The sequence below is a fragment of the Mchenga conophoros genome, linkage group LG12 (genome assembly GCF_057382185.1).
Source record: "Mchenga conophoros isolate Kocher_MC1m ecotype Shallow Benthic linkage group LG12, M_conophoros_male_GT1.1, whole genome shotgun sequence".
Classification (NCBI taxonomy): Eukaryota; Metazoa; Chordata; class Actinopteri; order Cichliformes; family Cichlidae; genus Mchenga; species Mchenga conophoros.
The window spans coordinates 19,037,880-19,055,294 of NC_140537.1; the positions used below are offsets into that span (position 1 = coordinate 19,037,880).

At 41.9% G+C, this 17,415-nt stretch overlaps 1 protein-coding gene across 2 annotated transcripts in view; it reads right to left on the reverse strand.

The window, feature by feature from the left end:
• pip5k1bb (phosphatidylinositol-4-phosphate 5-kinase, type I, beta b) overlaps positions 1–17,415 on the reverse strand; it is a 33,149-nt gene that overhangs the window by 10,076 nt on the left and 5,658 nt on the right. The window contains exons 1-7 of one of the 2 annotated variants that reach the window (XM_085294183.1): positions 15,062–15,289; positions 12,861–12,956; positions 12,698–12,760; positions 12,065–12,195; positions 8,938–9,055; positions 6,763–6,915; positions 5,307–5,606 (exon numbers count right to left, since the gene is read on the reverse strand). In XM_085294183.1, coding sequence (XP_085150309.1) covers positions 5,307–5,606; positions 6,763–6,915; positions 8,938–9,055; positions 12,065–12,195; positions 12,698–12,760 — 765 coding nt within the window. In that variant the 5' untranslated portion in view covers positions 12,861–12,956; positions 15,062–15,289. Of the gene's footprint in view, positions 1–5,306; positions 5,607–6,762; positions 6,916–8,937; positions 9,056–12,064; positions 12,196–12,697; positions 12,761–12,860; positions 12,957–15,061; positions 15,290–17,415 lie in introns of those variants that run through there. The other variant, XM_085294182.1, reaches the window with a different exon arrangement.

Consider the following 17,415-nt stretch of genomic DNA (forward strand, 5'->3'; position numbering starts at 1 on the left):
TTTAAAAAGAAAAGTCCCACAGGGGTGTAAAGTAGGGCGTAATGTTTTCATATTCGTACTGCTCTCCATGACGTCACGACGCCACGCAACGAGTGGCTTCAATGACTGCTGACAAAACGGCTGTAAGAGCAACACACTTCCTGACCCGAGTGATCAACTGAGCTTCCCTCTCTGTAATATTTGTTTTCACTTGTCTACCACACTCTGCTGTATTCTTCCTATTTTCCACTGACCTGTTAATTCCACAAACAACATTATTTTCCATATAATGGTTAATTTAATGGCTAAAAATAAAGAGAAAATAGATGAAATTTGCTCTCTGTGCCCCAAAACACTTTAATCACATTAATCAACCAGTCGACAGCCAGAAGGGAATCAATGTCTAACCAGAATAATTGCAGACAATCACATTTAATTCACCTGTTAATAGAAAAAAGAAAAAAATTTCCACACAGCGGTCATTATAATTCAAAATTACTCCCATTACAATCCATCTATCACATGTTCATGCCTGCATTGCACTAAATCTTTCCATTTCTATCCTTGTTGGTGTCTGAAATTCAAAAGCTTGGATTTTAAAATACACTTGCACCCGCTTTATTAGGTACACCTGTTTATCTTCTTGTTAACAAACATATCTAATCAGCCAATTAGATTCCTGTGACTCAGTGCTTTCAGGAGCTGAGGCATGGCGGAGACGACAAGCTAGAGTTCAAAGTGAGCATCAGAATGGCGAAGAAAAGCGATTAAGTGACTTTGAACTTGACATGGTTGCTGGTGCCAGACAGGCTGGGCAGAGTTTTTTTGGAAACTGCTGATCTGCTGGGATTTGCCTGCACAACCATCTATAGGGCTCACAGTGAATGGTCAGAAAGAGAAAAAATATCCAGCGAGCGGCAACTGTGTGATGCCATCATGTCAATATGGACCAAAATGCCCAAGAAATGTTTCCAGCACCTTTGTGAATCTATGCTATTCTATGGCACTTCTGAAGGCATACAGGGGGCCAAACCAGTACTAGCAAGTGTATCTAATAAAGTGGCCAAAAGTGTATATTTCTTAATGCTTTTTTGGCCTGAGTTGCCCACAAGATGACAAAGTGTTGACAGCCAAGCATGTGTTGTGAAGAAAAGTCTCCTAACAGCTTGATTTCATCTTCAGCATCACAGTCATTATGTTTGCCTCACTGCACAGTCACTGTAATGTGACAGCAATGCTCTTCACCACACACACACACACGCACACACACACACACACACACACACACACACACACACACACACACACACACACACACACACACACACACACACACACACACACACACACACACACACACACCCAGAGTCAGACTGGTAGATGCACACACACTCTACAATAAACCCTCTCTGTCTCACTCTCTCTGTAGAGTAGAGTTCAGCATGAATTATTAATGCCTCGTGTTGTTTTGGCATTTGGGGGAGTATCAGGGGAGCTGGAGAGTAATGGAGAGGAGAGACTTAAGAAGAGAGCACATTTCTCGTATCGGTTATTTCTGAAATGTCACAAGCATTGCTCAAACACCATTTCTTCTTTTATCTAAACTGACTTTCCACATTCCCTGCAGGATCTGGAAAAACAGCTGAACATTACTTTTTTTATCATAGCTATTAAAGGACAACTCTTTCTTCCACTTCCTCGTTCCCTCCAAAGCCCCCTATGCCCCCTGTTGCTTAGCTTCTGCCGACCCTTACTCTGCGTTCTGGTCCGCAGCCTCTCCTGCGGTGACGGGGTTAGCTGCTTACTCATGGAAATGGACAGAGATTCTGCTTAGAGGGCACTTTGCTTCCCGCTTAGGAGGCAAACGCAGGAAGCCATGACAATAAACTATACAGCACAGTCTCTGTAACAGCTGCTGCAAAACAGTCCAACTTGCATACACCATATAGGTTTTATAAACTATATACATTAATTTTATACACACACAGACAGCCAGTGCATCTCTGTTGTACTTTGAGCTTGTGAACTGCTTGCGTGCGCTGCCAGGTTAAACATTAAGAAATCACTGAATTAGCCAGAAGGGAGGATGTCGGTGTCAGTGTGCTTAAGAAAACAGAACTTTGAGAAAGTCAACACACTGGTTAATGATAATGAGAAACACTCTAACTTGAGGAGATTACATAAGGCTCTGAGTTTATGGTAGCCTGACTGTAAGTCAACATCACAAGACCCAGATTTACCGCAAAACTCGAGATAATGTTTGACTTAAAAGGAGGGAAAGCAAGAGGTGATCACACCTGTTCATGCAGCAATCCTGTAAGAGGAATCAATTTCCCCTAAAGAGGAACAAAAAACTACAAACTAATGCAGCAAAAGATTTTCTGTAAAACTGAGCTACCCATGTCATTACTTGTTTTCTGAGTATACAGAAATTAGAGGACACAGATTGTGTTACATAATAGGCTGATTTGAACACACAGCATCCCACTATTCATTAGCTTTAATTCTTTCAATAAAAACATCATGTTTGTTTCCTCTTCTTCCAAATAAAAAACTGAATCATTTACCTGAAGTTTGGTGTAATGGAAGTCATTAAGTTGTTAGCTATATGGAGCCTCACGAGGTTGCCAGGTCTGGCAGGTTGGCACGACTCAGCAGGAACTTTGCCAGGAAGTCTTTCTTTTGCTGTTCCCTGAACTCATCTGATGTACCCATCAACACTTGCTGTAACATCCAGGTCTATTTCCAGGTTAAATACAGCAGGCTGTTAACATTTTTTTCCCCCCAAAAACAACGATTGAGGTCTAGATTTTCTGCACTTTGAAATGGCCCTTAAAAACATAAGTGGGCAATTAACTTTCCCAAGAGACCACATGACAAGCTGGGGCTGTTGTGAAGCGACACACCAAAAAGCCCAACTCAATTTTACTTATTAATTTTCTTTCTTTATAAAGTGCTACTAGAAAGAGTCGTCATTACAGTTAGACGATGAAAATGTGACACAGTAAAAACGTCAACATTTAATCACCATTTACTCAACATTCCCCAAAACAACTGTGAACTGTATGCGCATATTTTTGCACAAGACTTAACTTTATACAAAATACTGTTGCCATCTTGCTTGTAGGTAAATGAATTAATCTGTCTTTTTTTATTTCTTTTTTTTTTTCCAGTGCAGTAAAACTAGCTGGCTTTGGTCTTAAATAAGTGCATTAAAATCATCAGATTCAGTGTCTAAAGTTGAAATGTGAAGGACAGTCACAGCGACAGCAAATGCAAGATCTGCCTTCTATTCTGCATCTGAGAGCTCTAGAAAGTCTGTGCCTTTCTTCTCATAATGCTCTTGACTTTCTGGTCTGAGGTCCCATACTCTTTCCCCAGGCTGAGCCACCTGACAGCTGTGTGGTAGCCTATGTCACCATATTTAGTTTCATGTTCCTTCAAAAGTGCAAAAAACAGTTCAGCGTTCTCGCCCCCAATTAACTCTATTAGTTATGAACATGGTTAATTTTTAGCACCAAGTTACACACCTCCTGCTGTATCGTACAATGCTAACATATGAATTTCAGTTCTGGGTTCAGTTCAGTTACTTCTGTCTAAATCTGCCTTCAATCATTTTTAAAGTGTCCAAATCTGAAATTTGTCAGATTTGGACATAACGTCTGCCAGTTATCTGTGAACAAATCACTCCCTGTTACAGTCCCTTTCACTAAGGTCATTCCTGCCAGCTCCTCTGTAATATACTTGGGATTTACCTAAAATAATAAGTAACTGGCCTGTGTAATTGTCACTGGGTGGGATTGACACAGCCCTCACCCAGAGCCAAAGAGAAACACTCAAAATCATCTCTGTGTGTTTAGTCTCAGAATGGCGATTCAAATTGTACTCCTCAAACACACAAATGAGCTCTCCACAAGCAAAGCACACAGTCTTACCTCTGACCTCAGTAAATACATACTTACATACATGTCTTGTTAAAAAAAACTCTACACTCTGAAACTGTCTTTTTATTTTATTTTTAGTGCGAGCTGACATTTACATATCGTATCATATCTCTCATAAGTGTTTCCATGAACATGTTCACAGTGAAGCTCCATTTGCTTGCACACATGTACATATATAGATTTAAAAAAAAACAAACAACAAAACCCCAAAGGTGACTTTAAAATAAAAGCACAACTAACTAGAGGCTGTCCGATGCCCAGGTCTGCTCTAACCTGATTATCTAGCGTTTGATCATGGTGTATAAATAGCTTCACAAATATGCCACCTCTGTGTTTAGAAAGGGTATTTTCCAAATGGAAACTTCTGCTGTAACCGACAATGAGCCAAAGGTTATGTATGCTTAGTGCTTTATTAGGGTCTTAATTCAACATTTCAGAAAGCTCTAATGTAAAAAAGCTTAATATACAGCCATTTGTTTTATGAGTTTATGGTGCACAACGCCTGAATTGTTGCCTTGGGAGGGGAACAGAAGCTGCAGACATCAGTACCAAGTAAGTTTTGTGTCTTTTGCTTTTTAAAACCTAGAGGCTTCTTATTTAATCACAGCTATGGCCCACAAATCTGAAAATTTACTGTATACGATCCATCAGGCTCCATGACTAGCAACAATTCTTCCTAACTAATGTAATGCAGACAGACAAAGGGATATGAAAGGATGAAGTTTATGTGTTTGCAGCATAACGTTTTCTTTTTTTAAAGATTTGGTGAATCGCCAGAGCACAGCTCATGTCTCTTATTAAGCTCAAACTATCCTCCTTCAGTTGAACAATTTCACGGTGTCTGCATTAATACAGAGAAGAATGTGAGCCTTTAGATTGGAAGACTATCTTTGGACAGGGCTCTGAGTCTCACGCTACCAGGATCATGCCTTAATCACATTCAGTGTTTGGAGAGCTGTCACGTAGTGAAACATAGCCGTGCAAGGAAACAAGAACAGAGACCCGAGGCAAACTGAAAGTTTAGCTGAACACATTGTCTTTCTCTCTGTGGCAAAGACAAGGAAAATTCTCTTTTCAAAATATTTCGTCCCATCTAGGATACGCACTTATTATCCCAAAGCAGTATATAATGTGATTAAGTTACAAGGATGCATGTTGCTGGTGTTAGAATACATACCAACCCTTTAAAAAGATATATTTTCTCACTAGACTAAGATTTCCAGCTTGAAAGGATTTCACCAGGAAAGCGCCGTGCTATGAAACCAAAATGAGATCATCCTAGACTTCCTTATTTGTTGTAGGGAACAATAGAGAGCTTCCTGTCATGATACGACTGCCATTTCAAAGCCAGTCTGTGAGAAGAACATCCATAAAACTACCTACCCGACAGTCTCTCTGCAGAGTCTTCATGAGGTTGTTGTACGTCTCGGCGTCAAAGTAAAGCCCCTCCTCGTGCATGTCTTGAAAGTCCAAGTCTTTGTAGGTCGGACAGGCCTTCTCTCTCTCTTTCCTGGACGCTCGTCTCTTATAGGTGGATCCCTTCAGGTCGTATTTGTAGTGCATTTTGACAGAGCGAGGCAACACATTGTTCATCACCACCAATCGGATGTTGATGCCTCCAGACTGGATGCAGTACAGGCCGTAAAACTTGGGAAGCAAAGTGCGTGGATTCTGGTTCAAGTTCTGTGAATTTAGAGAAAGCACAGGGGTCGCAACGACGTTGACTTTTGTAGACTGGGTGCATTTTTTAAAAGATATATTAATGTGTGGGATAAAAGGAAGCAGTTTGGTAACTAATTTGTGCATGGTCAGAATTATATTGCAGATAACTGTGACGTACCTACCCCAGATAAGGAGCTCTGTTAGTGTTTGTAGATAGAGCTATAAATTGTGGACCATCTGTTTAGTATTTATACTACTATAAAAAAATCTGTAGCTCCGCTGATTTAAAAAAAAAAAAAAAAAGACCTTTGCAGAGGACTTTAAACTTGTGCAAAGAGCAAACTTCTGTGTCAGACATATCTGATTTTCATGCCAAGAAGAGTGCTGAGTCTTCTGTTACGGCTCAGAGCACAGCAGTTTTCAGTGGAATGGCACATAGTGCCCAGTGAGCGTGCTTTTCGATTTTGCTATAACATTCAAGGAGTTGTCCAAACTGTCTCCCAAAGTTAGACTGCTGAGGGAAAACATTCAATAGACAACTCAAAATTTTGTGAGTGTATTTTTTTTCCCACATTAACAAAGTCTTGGCTCAACACCTTCAATTCTTGCCGGATATGGTTCCCTGCGACTTTACCTTCTACTCCAAAAAGAAAACATTCAAGTGAAGGGTTGCCGTTTTGACACAGTGGATCAGATCTAAAACACACTACTGGAGCACAAGTTTAAGTGGTCAGAACAGCACTTCTATGAAAGGATATATCTAAAAATAGCAAGCGGTGAATAGAAGTGGCGAATTGCTGCAGAAGAGGACTAACTGGAAGGGGAAGACTGCGTATGGTTTAAACTCCATATGTGGAAAACTTGGCACCATGTACACTCCATGCTTCACTGATGTCAAGCAGAATGTGGATGCAATAAATAAAAACATGAATAACAAAATGAACTGATCAAATTTTGGACTTTTATCTATGCAACTGCCACTGTCCTCAGTCAAGTTGAATTGCTATTCAGGCTCCTAGTGCAGGAGCTAAAGGGCATTTTCACTCCATCTCATTTTTGCCTCTGACGCATCTCATGAGTAATCACTCATTTAACACCGAGCGGGTTTTAGACACCAATCAGCAACAATTTTCACATGCCATCACGAACTGTAATGAAGTAACATTAAACTTCTCACCATGTAGTATCCAGGTAGCAGCCTCTGGAGAAACTTGGCCTCCTTGTGCTGAACGGTTTTAATGATGAACTCATCGTCGCTGGTCAGGTAGAAGAGAGAGCCGCTGGCCCCGGGGTTGACCAGCTCAATCAGAGGCTCGTTTACCAGGGAGTACTGAGGAAGAGAGCCATAAACATTTCATATCTAATACATCAAATTCACAAATCAACTCTTTATGGTATAGCTTTGCACGCAGCAGAGCAGGAAACAGAGGTCCCTCGGCTGGTGCCACAAAATTGGAGGGCCGCTTTTGTAATGAAAAATCAGCCCCAAAGTCTACAGTTGTTCACATGCTTATCGGAGAAAGCTGTCTACATTTGTTTTATTGTTCCATTAATGCCAGCTCTGCTTCACATCAGTCTACTGTTTATCTGTTTGTCAAACTTTATAGGCGCCCACGGACATGTGAATCTTCCTGCTAAGAAACGAGAGCCTCTGTCCCGCAGTGCCCATCTACATACAAGAACCCGCAAGACTGTAGAGAAGCGTTAGATATTAATCAGTGCATTATGAGAGCCACATTTTCAAAAGAGAGAAACACTGGAGGCATCCACTCTCCCTCTCCAGAGACTCTTCCACTTGATGACCATCCACAGTCATGTTGCGTTACCAGCACAAACACATCCACACTTTATTGCATTTGCACTGAGGCTGGCTGTGTATGCGTGTCCACATTCTCTCTTAATTAGACACCGCAGTGTGGCCTCCGCCTGAATGAATTCATCATCACCTCAAGGACATCAGTCATTAGCACTACTCCTCAACGCTGGCGGGCCTTATGCCATCAACCCTCTTCGGCCTTGAAATAACTTTTTAATCTCCGACTCTCTTCTGGAGCTTTTTGTCTCTCATTTATGCAGAAAAGAATCTGGCCATCAAAAGGAACAATGTAGCCTGATGGGTTTAGGAAAGACTTCGAGGCATAAGGAACGCAGGAAGATGCCGCCACAGCAGGATAAAGGTCAGAGGAAATCACACCTTTTTGAAATCTAATTTTATTTATATACAGGTAGAGTATCAATTTAGCATTAAATTAGAACTGTCAAACGTTTGAAATGAACACCAAAGACTTCAGCTAGGGAATATTTTCACAGACAAAAACACGTGCAAACGAGCAAAAACAAAAACATGAATCACACAAAATGCTTCTGTCTAAATGTCAAAATGTGCACCTGTGAGTCTGCTGGGAAATCACTGCATGTGTGAGGATTACAGCTGTGCTAATGAGGGCACATGCTCTGTCATTATTAGCTCCAGTATCTCCACCACCCCAATGTTTTGCCTTGACTTCACCCTCCTGGGGACTGCAGCATTACTGAACCTATTGGATTCTACATTAGTCAGCATTTAGTTGGTGGAAAGAAATTCCAGACAGACAAAAATAACGAGGAATTCTCTCTTCTTTATCAGACTTACAACTGATTATCTATGTCAGTTTGTGACGTGTGCATGTAAGAACCAGGTGAATCTCGCTGTAACACAGGAAATCTCAGCCTGTGTGGTTGTTTCTTTGGCTGCCCACTCCTCCTACACAACCAGGGAGATGACAAATCAAACTTGGCATGTAGAACATCTTAAAAATGCATCTACGTCATTACGTAGACTGGCAACCGCCTAGCAACAGCCTTAAAATGATGCGATTTCAGCATTTATGCCCCTGTAACACCTTACGTTGAATGTGAAGTTATAGCACCTAGCAAGCAGTTAGCTGAGCTTTGCATCGAGGCTGGAACAGGTAAAAAATCAAAATCCAATGTCATAGATCTCACTAATTTATAAAAATGATCTCTGTTTAATCTCATAAACAGCAGTGAGTTTATGCGGGTTATGTGCAGGGAAATACTGGGCAGGCAGTCAGTGACAGGAAGTGACTCAGCATATTTTCTTAAATCTCCTTTTTTTTTTTTCCCCTTTAAGTCTTGAAAGCAAAAACTTAAAATGACCTTTTTTTACCCCCTTGAATAGGACCAGCAGGTTAATTTCAGTTGCTGTGCTGAGAAATGAGAGTGCACTAGATTTGCTTCCTGCGGCATGGCTCCATACAAATGAGGTGGTGATCCAGACGGAGCTGAGGTCTGGATTATGAGCATGAACACAAATAATGACCTGCAAGGTCTGCCAGGTTTTTAGTCTTACCAGGTAGTCATCTGGCTTGATGCCGAACAGATCTCTGAAGTAGCGGAAGGCCAGCGGGGCGTACGTCTTGAAGCGGAAGTCAGGATAGTGATGTGCTGGAGTCAGGTTGCTTCCCTCACTGGTAATATTTGACCAAGACAAGATGAGACAAACACACAAACGGGTATATTAGATACATCTTTCAACACTAACTGACATGAAATTTAAAAAAGAAGCTTTAACATTACAAAAGGAAACATGTTAGTGTCAGTAACACAGATGCATTCTCGCGCCCCCTGGAAAACTGGCACTACCGCGGGAAATGAACACCAGCACCTAATCTTTGTGCCTGGTATCTACGCTATTGACTCTGGGTAATTTTATCAGAGGGCCCTTGTATTTTCTTCCATTCCTGCTTGAACAGGCTTCAGTAAGTCCTCTATGGGAACCCAGATCCACCAGCATTGTGCTAACAGAGATAGGTCTGTATAGAGTTCTTCGCCTGGAGACTGAAGATGGCTCTAATTACTGGATCGAACAATACCAAATAAAAAACATGCACTTCAGCTCAAATGGGGAGAAAATGGCTCAAATAAAAAGGTTTAAAACCAAACAAAATGAGACACAATAACCTGCATGTTTTTTTTGTTTTTTGCCAAGCGTGGAGTGGGAGACGTTTCCAGACGGGCTTCGACAAAGGCTGACCCTGTTTCTAACTAACCTAACCCATAATCCTGTAAGCACATTGGATAAGGGTAGCGTGAGTCAGCCGTCGAGTCTTTTTTTAAAGCTAAACTTTCATTGGAATCAGTTTTGTAGTTGCAGAAATAGGTTAATAAAGGTTTTGTTTCCCAGGGCACCTCTAAATCTGGTTACTTGGAAGCTGCTCTGGGTAGAGAGGCCCTTTTGTTGTTCCCTGCGTGTGCTATATTCAGTGACACGGAGGCAAGGCGCAGGTGTAACACTATATCTGTGATCACGCAACAATGGCATTTGAATGGTTTGTTTAGTGCGCGAGGACAACGGGAATCATTTGCCACTGATTGAGAGTCTACTTAAAAGAAAAAAAACATTAAGCAACACAAGCGCCCGGAAAAATTTCAGTCTAATCAGGGATTCATCTCCCTCTCTGTGTCTGCGTGAGTCTGCGGAAAGGTGTGAGACAAACTGAAAATTAAGCGTGTGGGAGTCAAAGCGACATCTCCGTTTCCATCGTTTAGTCACTTGTTCAGGGTAGTCCTGCGGTGGGAGGAAAGAGAAGGGTTTGTGTGCTATTACAGAACAGAAGATAAATGCTGAGGGAAAGCAGAAAGAATAAAATAGGAAACTGTTATGTCAGAATAAAGATGTAAGACATTCATTTTCTCCCCTCACTCATTACACTCTGTTTGTTCTGTCTTGTGTAATTTTATTTTCTTCCTAACAACATGGCCTAGATTCTTTCTCCCCCTGTGAAAAAGGTGGCCCTGGAGACTGCCACCACTTTCATTTTAATTCAAACTTGGGCTGGATGAAACAAGCCTCATTTTAAACCAATTGTCGCTCGTCATTTTGCGCTTCAGAGCCTCAGCTAGTGTTGCCAACTCCTCAGTAAGGAAAATCGCTATTGGTTGTCCTAAAAGTCGCTAGAAGTCGCTAAATGATGTCATCGCTTAATTTGCATAATTGGTCATGCTAATCTAAATTGTAACCTATGTTGTTGGAGAGAGAAATAACATCGTGGAAGAGACATAAAGTGAGTAAAAACCATCCTAAATGCATTTAGAGTTTATTTAGAACTACAAATTAAATTTCTTTTAGCAATTATTGTTTTTTTTAATGTCACAATTCCAGCCCTGCTTCTTTACCCGGGCTTGGACCGGCAAAAGTGACCCGAAATAGGCACTCTGGTGGAGTTACTTTGTGTGTGTGTTTATAAGTAGTTTTAAACCTTGTGATCCACAAAACAGCATAAGAGTAAAAGAGTAAAAGAAGAACTGACTGCGTTACAGCACCCGCTGCTTGTTGAGAGTAAAAGCGATACGCGCTTTCACGTCTGTTTTTAGCGACTTTTTTTAGAAAAAAAAGTCGCTAAGGGGTCTGAAAACTCGCTAAATATAGCAACAAAGTCGCTAAGTTGGCAACACTGGTCTCAGCGAGAGATGTGGAGTTTTCATCAAAGTCTTGAAAGTCATCAGGGCCTTTATCAGTCAAACACAACAAGAGCTTTGTTTGGCTGTTGCTGAGGAGCAGGACTGGTGTGCGTGCCAGAAGGAGGTTTGCATAAACCATGCCCAGTTTGCATATCCTGGTGCAGCATCTCTAAGGTAAACCACAAAGTACATCCTGATAGGACTGTAATTCTCCTCCTGACGTCCAAGGGTTAAACACAACATTGAATGACCTTGGATGTATTTACACTGGGATGGACAAACAGCAACTAATAGACATCTTTTGCTCAGCTGCTCCTGATTTAATTTGTTTTTGTAGTTCCTCTACAGCTCTAAAAGAAAACAAAAACTGATAAAGTATGTGCCGCAGCATCAGCTGTGTGTTAATAAACCATATGTGTGGACATAAGGCAACACTTTCGATGAATTCCTCGTCCTGCTTTAGATTATATAAAGCATTTCTTTGAGCTGATGATGTAATTTTGAAGATAGCTCAGCGCCGCGCCGCCGTACGTTTTGCTCTGTGGCAGTTAAGAGGCACACAGTAAGCTGATTCCACAGTTCTTGGCAAGATAATCCACTAGAATAGTTTTATCCCTGCGTCATGACTTAGACTAGCAAAACTGTTGATAAATGATGACGCTGGCAGTTTGAGGTGGTACCACATTTTCTTTGGAGTGGATTTCGAGCGCATGTAGTTTCCACCGAGCGGGATTAATAACAGCGGTTAATGTTTTTCATTCGAGATCCAAACATATAATATTTGCGGAGGCCGTCCAGGCGAAGCGTGCCCTTCACTCACTTCCCATTCATTCATTCACAGCCAACCTACACACAGTCTGTTTTTACGAAGCAGCTCTCCTATTCACCAAGTCCTGCAGATAAATAACCTTGAGCTTACGCGACAAGGACGCAAACCTTCAACGCACAAAAACACATATGCTGAGAGAGTGTTTCTGTGAATGTAACACTGTGGATGTGCGTGTGGGATCACTGACCTGGGCAGAAAGACACTCTCCACCACATAGAAGTCTTGCATAAGAACATCTCTGTCAGGCTTGGAGGTGAGGTTTCCCACTGTATAGCCAATACCAAGCTGAATGGCTCCCTTTAACGCCGAGGATGTGGTCTGGATGGGAAATTCGAAAAGAAAATATCACATTAGTCTAGCCGTGGCACACTTGCTCCCTTGTTTACCCTTTGATTTGATTTGAAATATGAGAATTTCCACACAAACACATCCAACTGCACTTGCAGACTTGGACACAAATCCAGTTTGTGTTTTTATTGCATGACACCTCTAAAACATATTTCCCCAAACCTGAACAGAGGTAGCTAGTATAAAGAAATGCATTATGGGTGAATCTTAAAAGAAAAGAAAAGAGAGAGATGTTTCCATAAGGAGTGACGTCTACAGTACAAGAAAGAAAACAAATGTACCCAGCACTTGACTGACTGCTGGCAGCTGGCTGTGGGAGGGTCACGACATAATGTGCTGCAGAAGGAGTTAAGGGACTCGAGTGGCTCAGAAGCAAAAGCTGACTCTAAACAGCAGCATTTCCAAGTAAATGTTAAGGGATCGTGCTCATATTCATCATAACATGAAAATGTTACCAAACACACTCCTTTACCTTCTTGTAGGTTTTCTCTGAGCTCCGATTCCCTCCTGTCCCATTTTCTGTGGCCGTAGACATCTAAAAGTGACACAAAGTCATTCAGGCAACAAACTATAACACCGTAATTCTTGTCAATTGTCGTATCACTCTAAAATTTACTGAGCAGTCAAAAGCATACCTTGCTTAATGAAAAGCTGTGCCTGACGAGCAGCAATCAGGGCAGCAGCTCTTGATTGTCAGGCTGAGCAATCATCAGGAGTTGTCACAGGACCTTCTGTAAGAGAACGGGTGCCCAGTAAGTTACTATAAAATATTTTTAAAAAGGCACTGACATTGCATTAAAGTAAGTGAATCTTGCTGCTTCTGCTAATCTCCACCTGATAAAAAAGGCACTTTAACTCTGATAGTCACTCCTGACTCATGAGATGTACATCTGTGTTTTGTAATAAACATCAGAGTTCTGCTCGAGTGCCGTGTTGGAGAAACAGTCCTTTCCTGCCTGTCACTTCACCACCTCACAAATCACAGCGTGCAGATACAGAAATCTTGTTACACTTTAATCTAATCGCCGGCTTCTCTGTTTTCATATTGCCTCCATATTCAAGACTTTGTACGTGCAGAACAACACCTCATAAAGGAGTGGAGCTGCACAGCGTGTCACTGCCCGGCTTACAGCTCATCCAAGTCCTCCCTGAGCCACAAAGCACCAGTCTGTCTTGTTTCTACGTATGCTCTCCATGAATTTTCCACTCCTCCTTAAAATGTGTCTGTTTTTCTCCACTAACACTCCCAGAGAAAATGAGACAGAGTGGCGTAAGTCATTTAAATGTTGCCTCAGGACACACTGAGAAGAAGTGAGGAGTAAGAGCACTTGCAAAAGTTGGACTTTGACAAGCTCTCGCAAGGCTGCAGTCACCACATCACCTGCATATAAATGCGCCTGCTGTTACTGGAGCTTTGAGTATCGCACAATGTCTTACTGCCCTCATGCCCTGCAGTCACCTGTTTTGTGACCAGCTGTCACATCATCATCACATCATCGCCATGCAGTGGAACACTAATTGAAAAAGTCTTGTTTGTGTTTGGTTCTTGCAAAGTAAAATCCTCGCAATATGTTGCACCTTTGTTGGAAATAGTCTCCAAATGGAGTAAGGTGCACTTGGACGAAAATACGCTCACACGCAGAGATTCAGATATTGAGAGTGTAGCAGACACTCAGCTCTTATCTCCAGACTGGCTCCTAATCTGCACACCAGCTTCTCTGTTGCTATAAACACATAAGAGACAATAGCACAGACCACAGAGACCATCCTGGCTAGAGGCTTACTCGGTCTTATTCTGCCTCTGTGAATCATTCATAGCTTTTATATCACCTTAAAAACAATTTCCTTCCTTACGAAAAGGACACGAGCACATTCGCTCACACAACAAACCCAATATGGTTTTTTGTGCGAGCTCCTGTTTTTTGTAAAGCTCACGTCTGTCATAAAATCCTGTTATTGATCTCAAGCCTCGTCAGTCAGTGTAATGAGGTGTTGATCCACCTGAGCCTTTACACTATGTGCCCTGAGCCTGAGGAATGTTAATAAGCCCGTAGGCAGGCCTGTCTGGCTCTCAGCTCAGCACCGGCTTGAGTGTCAGTGTCAAAATGAATTGTGCGGACCTCTCTTTCGCTCTCTCTCTCGCGCTCCAGCCACCTCTCCCTCACCTGACCCCACAACCCAGCTGGTACTCTAACAGACTGCTTCGAGAACAATCCACGAGAGGCCCGCAGCTGCAGTGAACAACAGCAGGTCTCTTGTTCACCTCTCAACAAAAGAGAGGCAGACAGATGGTCGGTAAAAATGGACGGAGGATCCTAATCAGGAGCGTCTCACCGCTGTCAAACACTCCCATCCCATGGTAAATGCCACTCACACAGGACTCTAACGAGGAAAACAAGAGTACACTGTACACGTGTAACACAATACCTCGTGTTTCACAATTACATTAGACGACCTCGCTAACACAAAAACGCAGCTTTGTTAAATCAATGCCTCTGGTAGACAGTGGATGTGGATATTTGTGGTCTTGGGCGAGAACCAAATGGGGAAAGTGATCCAATGGGTCAATAAAAAGGAAACTTAGTACATGAAAGCCTGAGTCTGAATGGAAAACTCACACAGGCGTGTGCATAGGGAGTTGATATTTCGATGCCTTTGTGAAAAAGCAAGTAAGGTCAAAGATAGCCTATGTTACGATAAGACTTTGCAATGACCTGAAGAAAATTCCTAAGCAATGCAGGAAATGTCATTCCAGGATCAGCTTTCAACAACTTGATAAACTAAACGCAGACATTAAAGCCATTTAGTAAAACATTAAACTTTTTCCCTGACTTACCACAACTTCATTATGAAACGTTACTTTTCGAGCACCGTGTCCTTCCCTTCTTGTGAAGCTTTTTTTGTTTTTGGTTTTCTTTCTAAAACTTTGCATTTACCTCTCATCTCTCCCTGAGCCTCACTGTACGTAAACAACTCCATTCCCACTCGTCCCTACAGCCTTGTCAGAAACTCTACCACCCTTCAAACAAACACACTTGAGTGCAGCTCAAACACTGGCTCTCATGCCGTATCTCCTCCGCGGCTTCGGGGTTATTGCCAAGGCTGCCATTCTGCCCCTGTGGAAGTCAAATAGCCACTCTGCAGCCAAGGCAGTCCTTGAAAGGAAAATATGTTGCAGAGAGCAGACGTGGGCTGTCTGGTATGATGATTATGCAGATTGAATAAATCTAAGCTGTCAAAAACTCAAAGTAGCTGTGCTAATATTCCCTCAATGATCCCAGCGGGCAAACCAGTAGTAATAATAAAGGCAGTGGTCAGGCAGATCAATCAACACATCATTAACCATGCTACGGAAATTATACTCTCTTCAAAATGATCTATATCTACCAGTGCCCTTCAGTAGAATAGCTAGGCTAAAATTAGGACAATCTGGATCACAATCTTTTTCAAAACCATCTGACTATGACTTCAAGGCTGTGAGGTATTCAGTCAACAAGGCTCCCACAGTCTCCATCTCCAGAGATATCACATATGGGTTCCTTTTGCTCTGCTTCAGTCCCCGGATACTATTGGATTACTGCTGCAGATTGGAGACATAATGGAAAATCAATAGCAGAGCAGCAATGCTGAGCTTCAAGGACTGGGCTGCTGGGCTTTCATGACCCATGCAATCCCACAACTCAGATGTTAGATAAGCACCGAGATCTGGATTTGGGTGGATACAATCAAGAAGATGCACGGGGAGCCAGCTTAGTCAGCCTGAAGGGGATCAGCTTCATCAACTTAAATGCTCTCATCCTTCACAGAAACTCGGGATGTAGGGCATTCAAAAAATATATACTCAATATTCCCAATAAATACACAGAGAAAAGGCTCATTGTCTGTATGCATCTGTCATGTGGGGCAGTGATCATTATACTTTTGATACCAGTGCTCTTTTGGTGTGTCAGTGTGATTACCTAAGGACTTTGTTTCCCCCATCTTGATACAGTAAGGCAGACAAAGACCATAACAGCAAGGAAGAACTACAGTTTAGCATGTATAGATACATATAGGTTTTCTGGTCCAATGCACAGCCACACACACACACACACACACACACACACACACACACACAAATACAACAGAAGAAGCCATTATAAAAGAAGCCAGGTATCATTTTGACCTGTTTTTGGCACGTTGTGTTCCATATTTTACGACGTGCTCTGGAGGTACGTTTCTTTTCATCTTTGCTCAGATGTAAAAGCTGTGATGCTGCTTCAGAGTAGTGTTTGTCCCTGAACACCAGGCACTATGCAGCACTGCAGAGCTTTCCAAGTGTTTGCGTATGTGTGCAGCAGGAAGGCTACATGATGAAATCAGACTAAAACGGCAGCCCACAAAGATGGCCGACAGGCTGGAGTAAGATACAGGTAGGCTACGTGACTTTTGATGGCAAAAGTGGCCAAAAAGCGTGGCTAAATGAAAAGACACAGGTCAAGCTGAAAGAAAATATTTCGGTTAATTACTGATATTAAGCCTGTATGTTACCATGAAGGGGCAACCTCCAGGCTGAAAGCCACCATCTCTGAAAACAAGTCGATTGAAATTAAACTTCCATCTTAAAATAATCAGCTGGTACAAAAAAACTGTGACAATACTGACCTGGATCTCCAGAGTTTGTGGTGTTGGTGCCTTTTGGAGCATTTTCAAGGTGAATATCTAAAACTAATATGGCTTAATGTGCTGTTATTTATATTAACAGCACATCAGAAAGTGGGCTCTCCAATTTTTTTACTCTTTTTAAAAATGTTTTTGATGTCTTTACACTAATTTGCAAGTACAGGTATTGATGGCTGTGTGATGCACCACAATACAGTCTATAGGTGGAACTTGCTAACATTAGCTGATAACTGAGCACTGCAGTCTCCTGTTAAAACATGGTCACCTGGGGTTCAAAACAACCAGGACTGATTGATAAAATGTGCTGACGTTTTAAAAACAGCACTCCACTACCCAACGAAGAAAGCCATAGTGGCTATGGCCATCTTTTAGATACAGTCTATAGTAAACATGTGCATAATGTATTAGATGTTGATGGAAAGTAAACACTGAACACTGAGGTCTATTCATGAGGTTTACACTGATAAAGTTACCAGAAGAGCTTGTTTGGATTACAAAATAATAAACACCGATCTGTTTTAACATCTT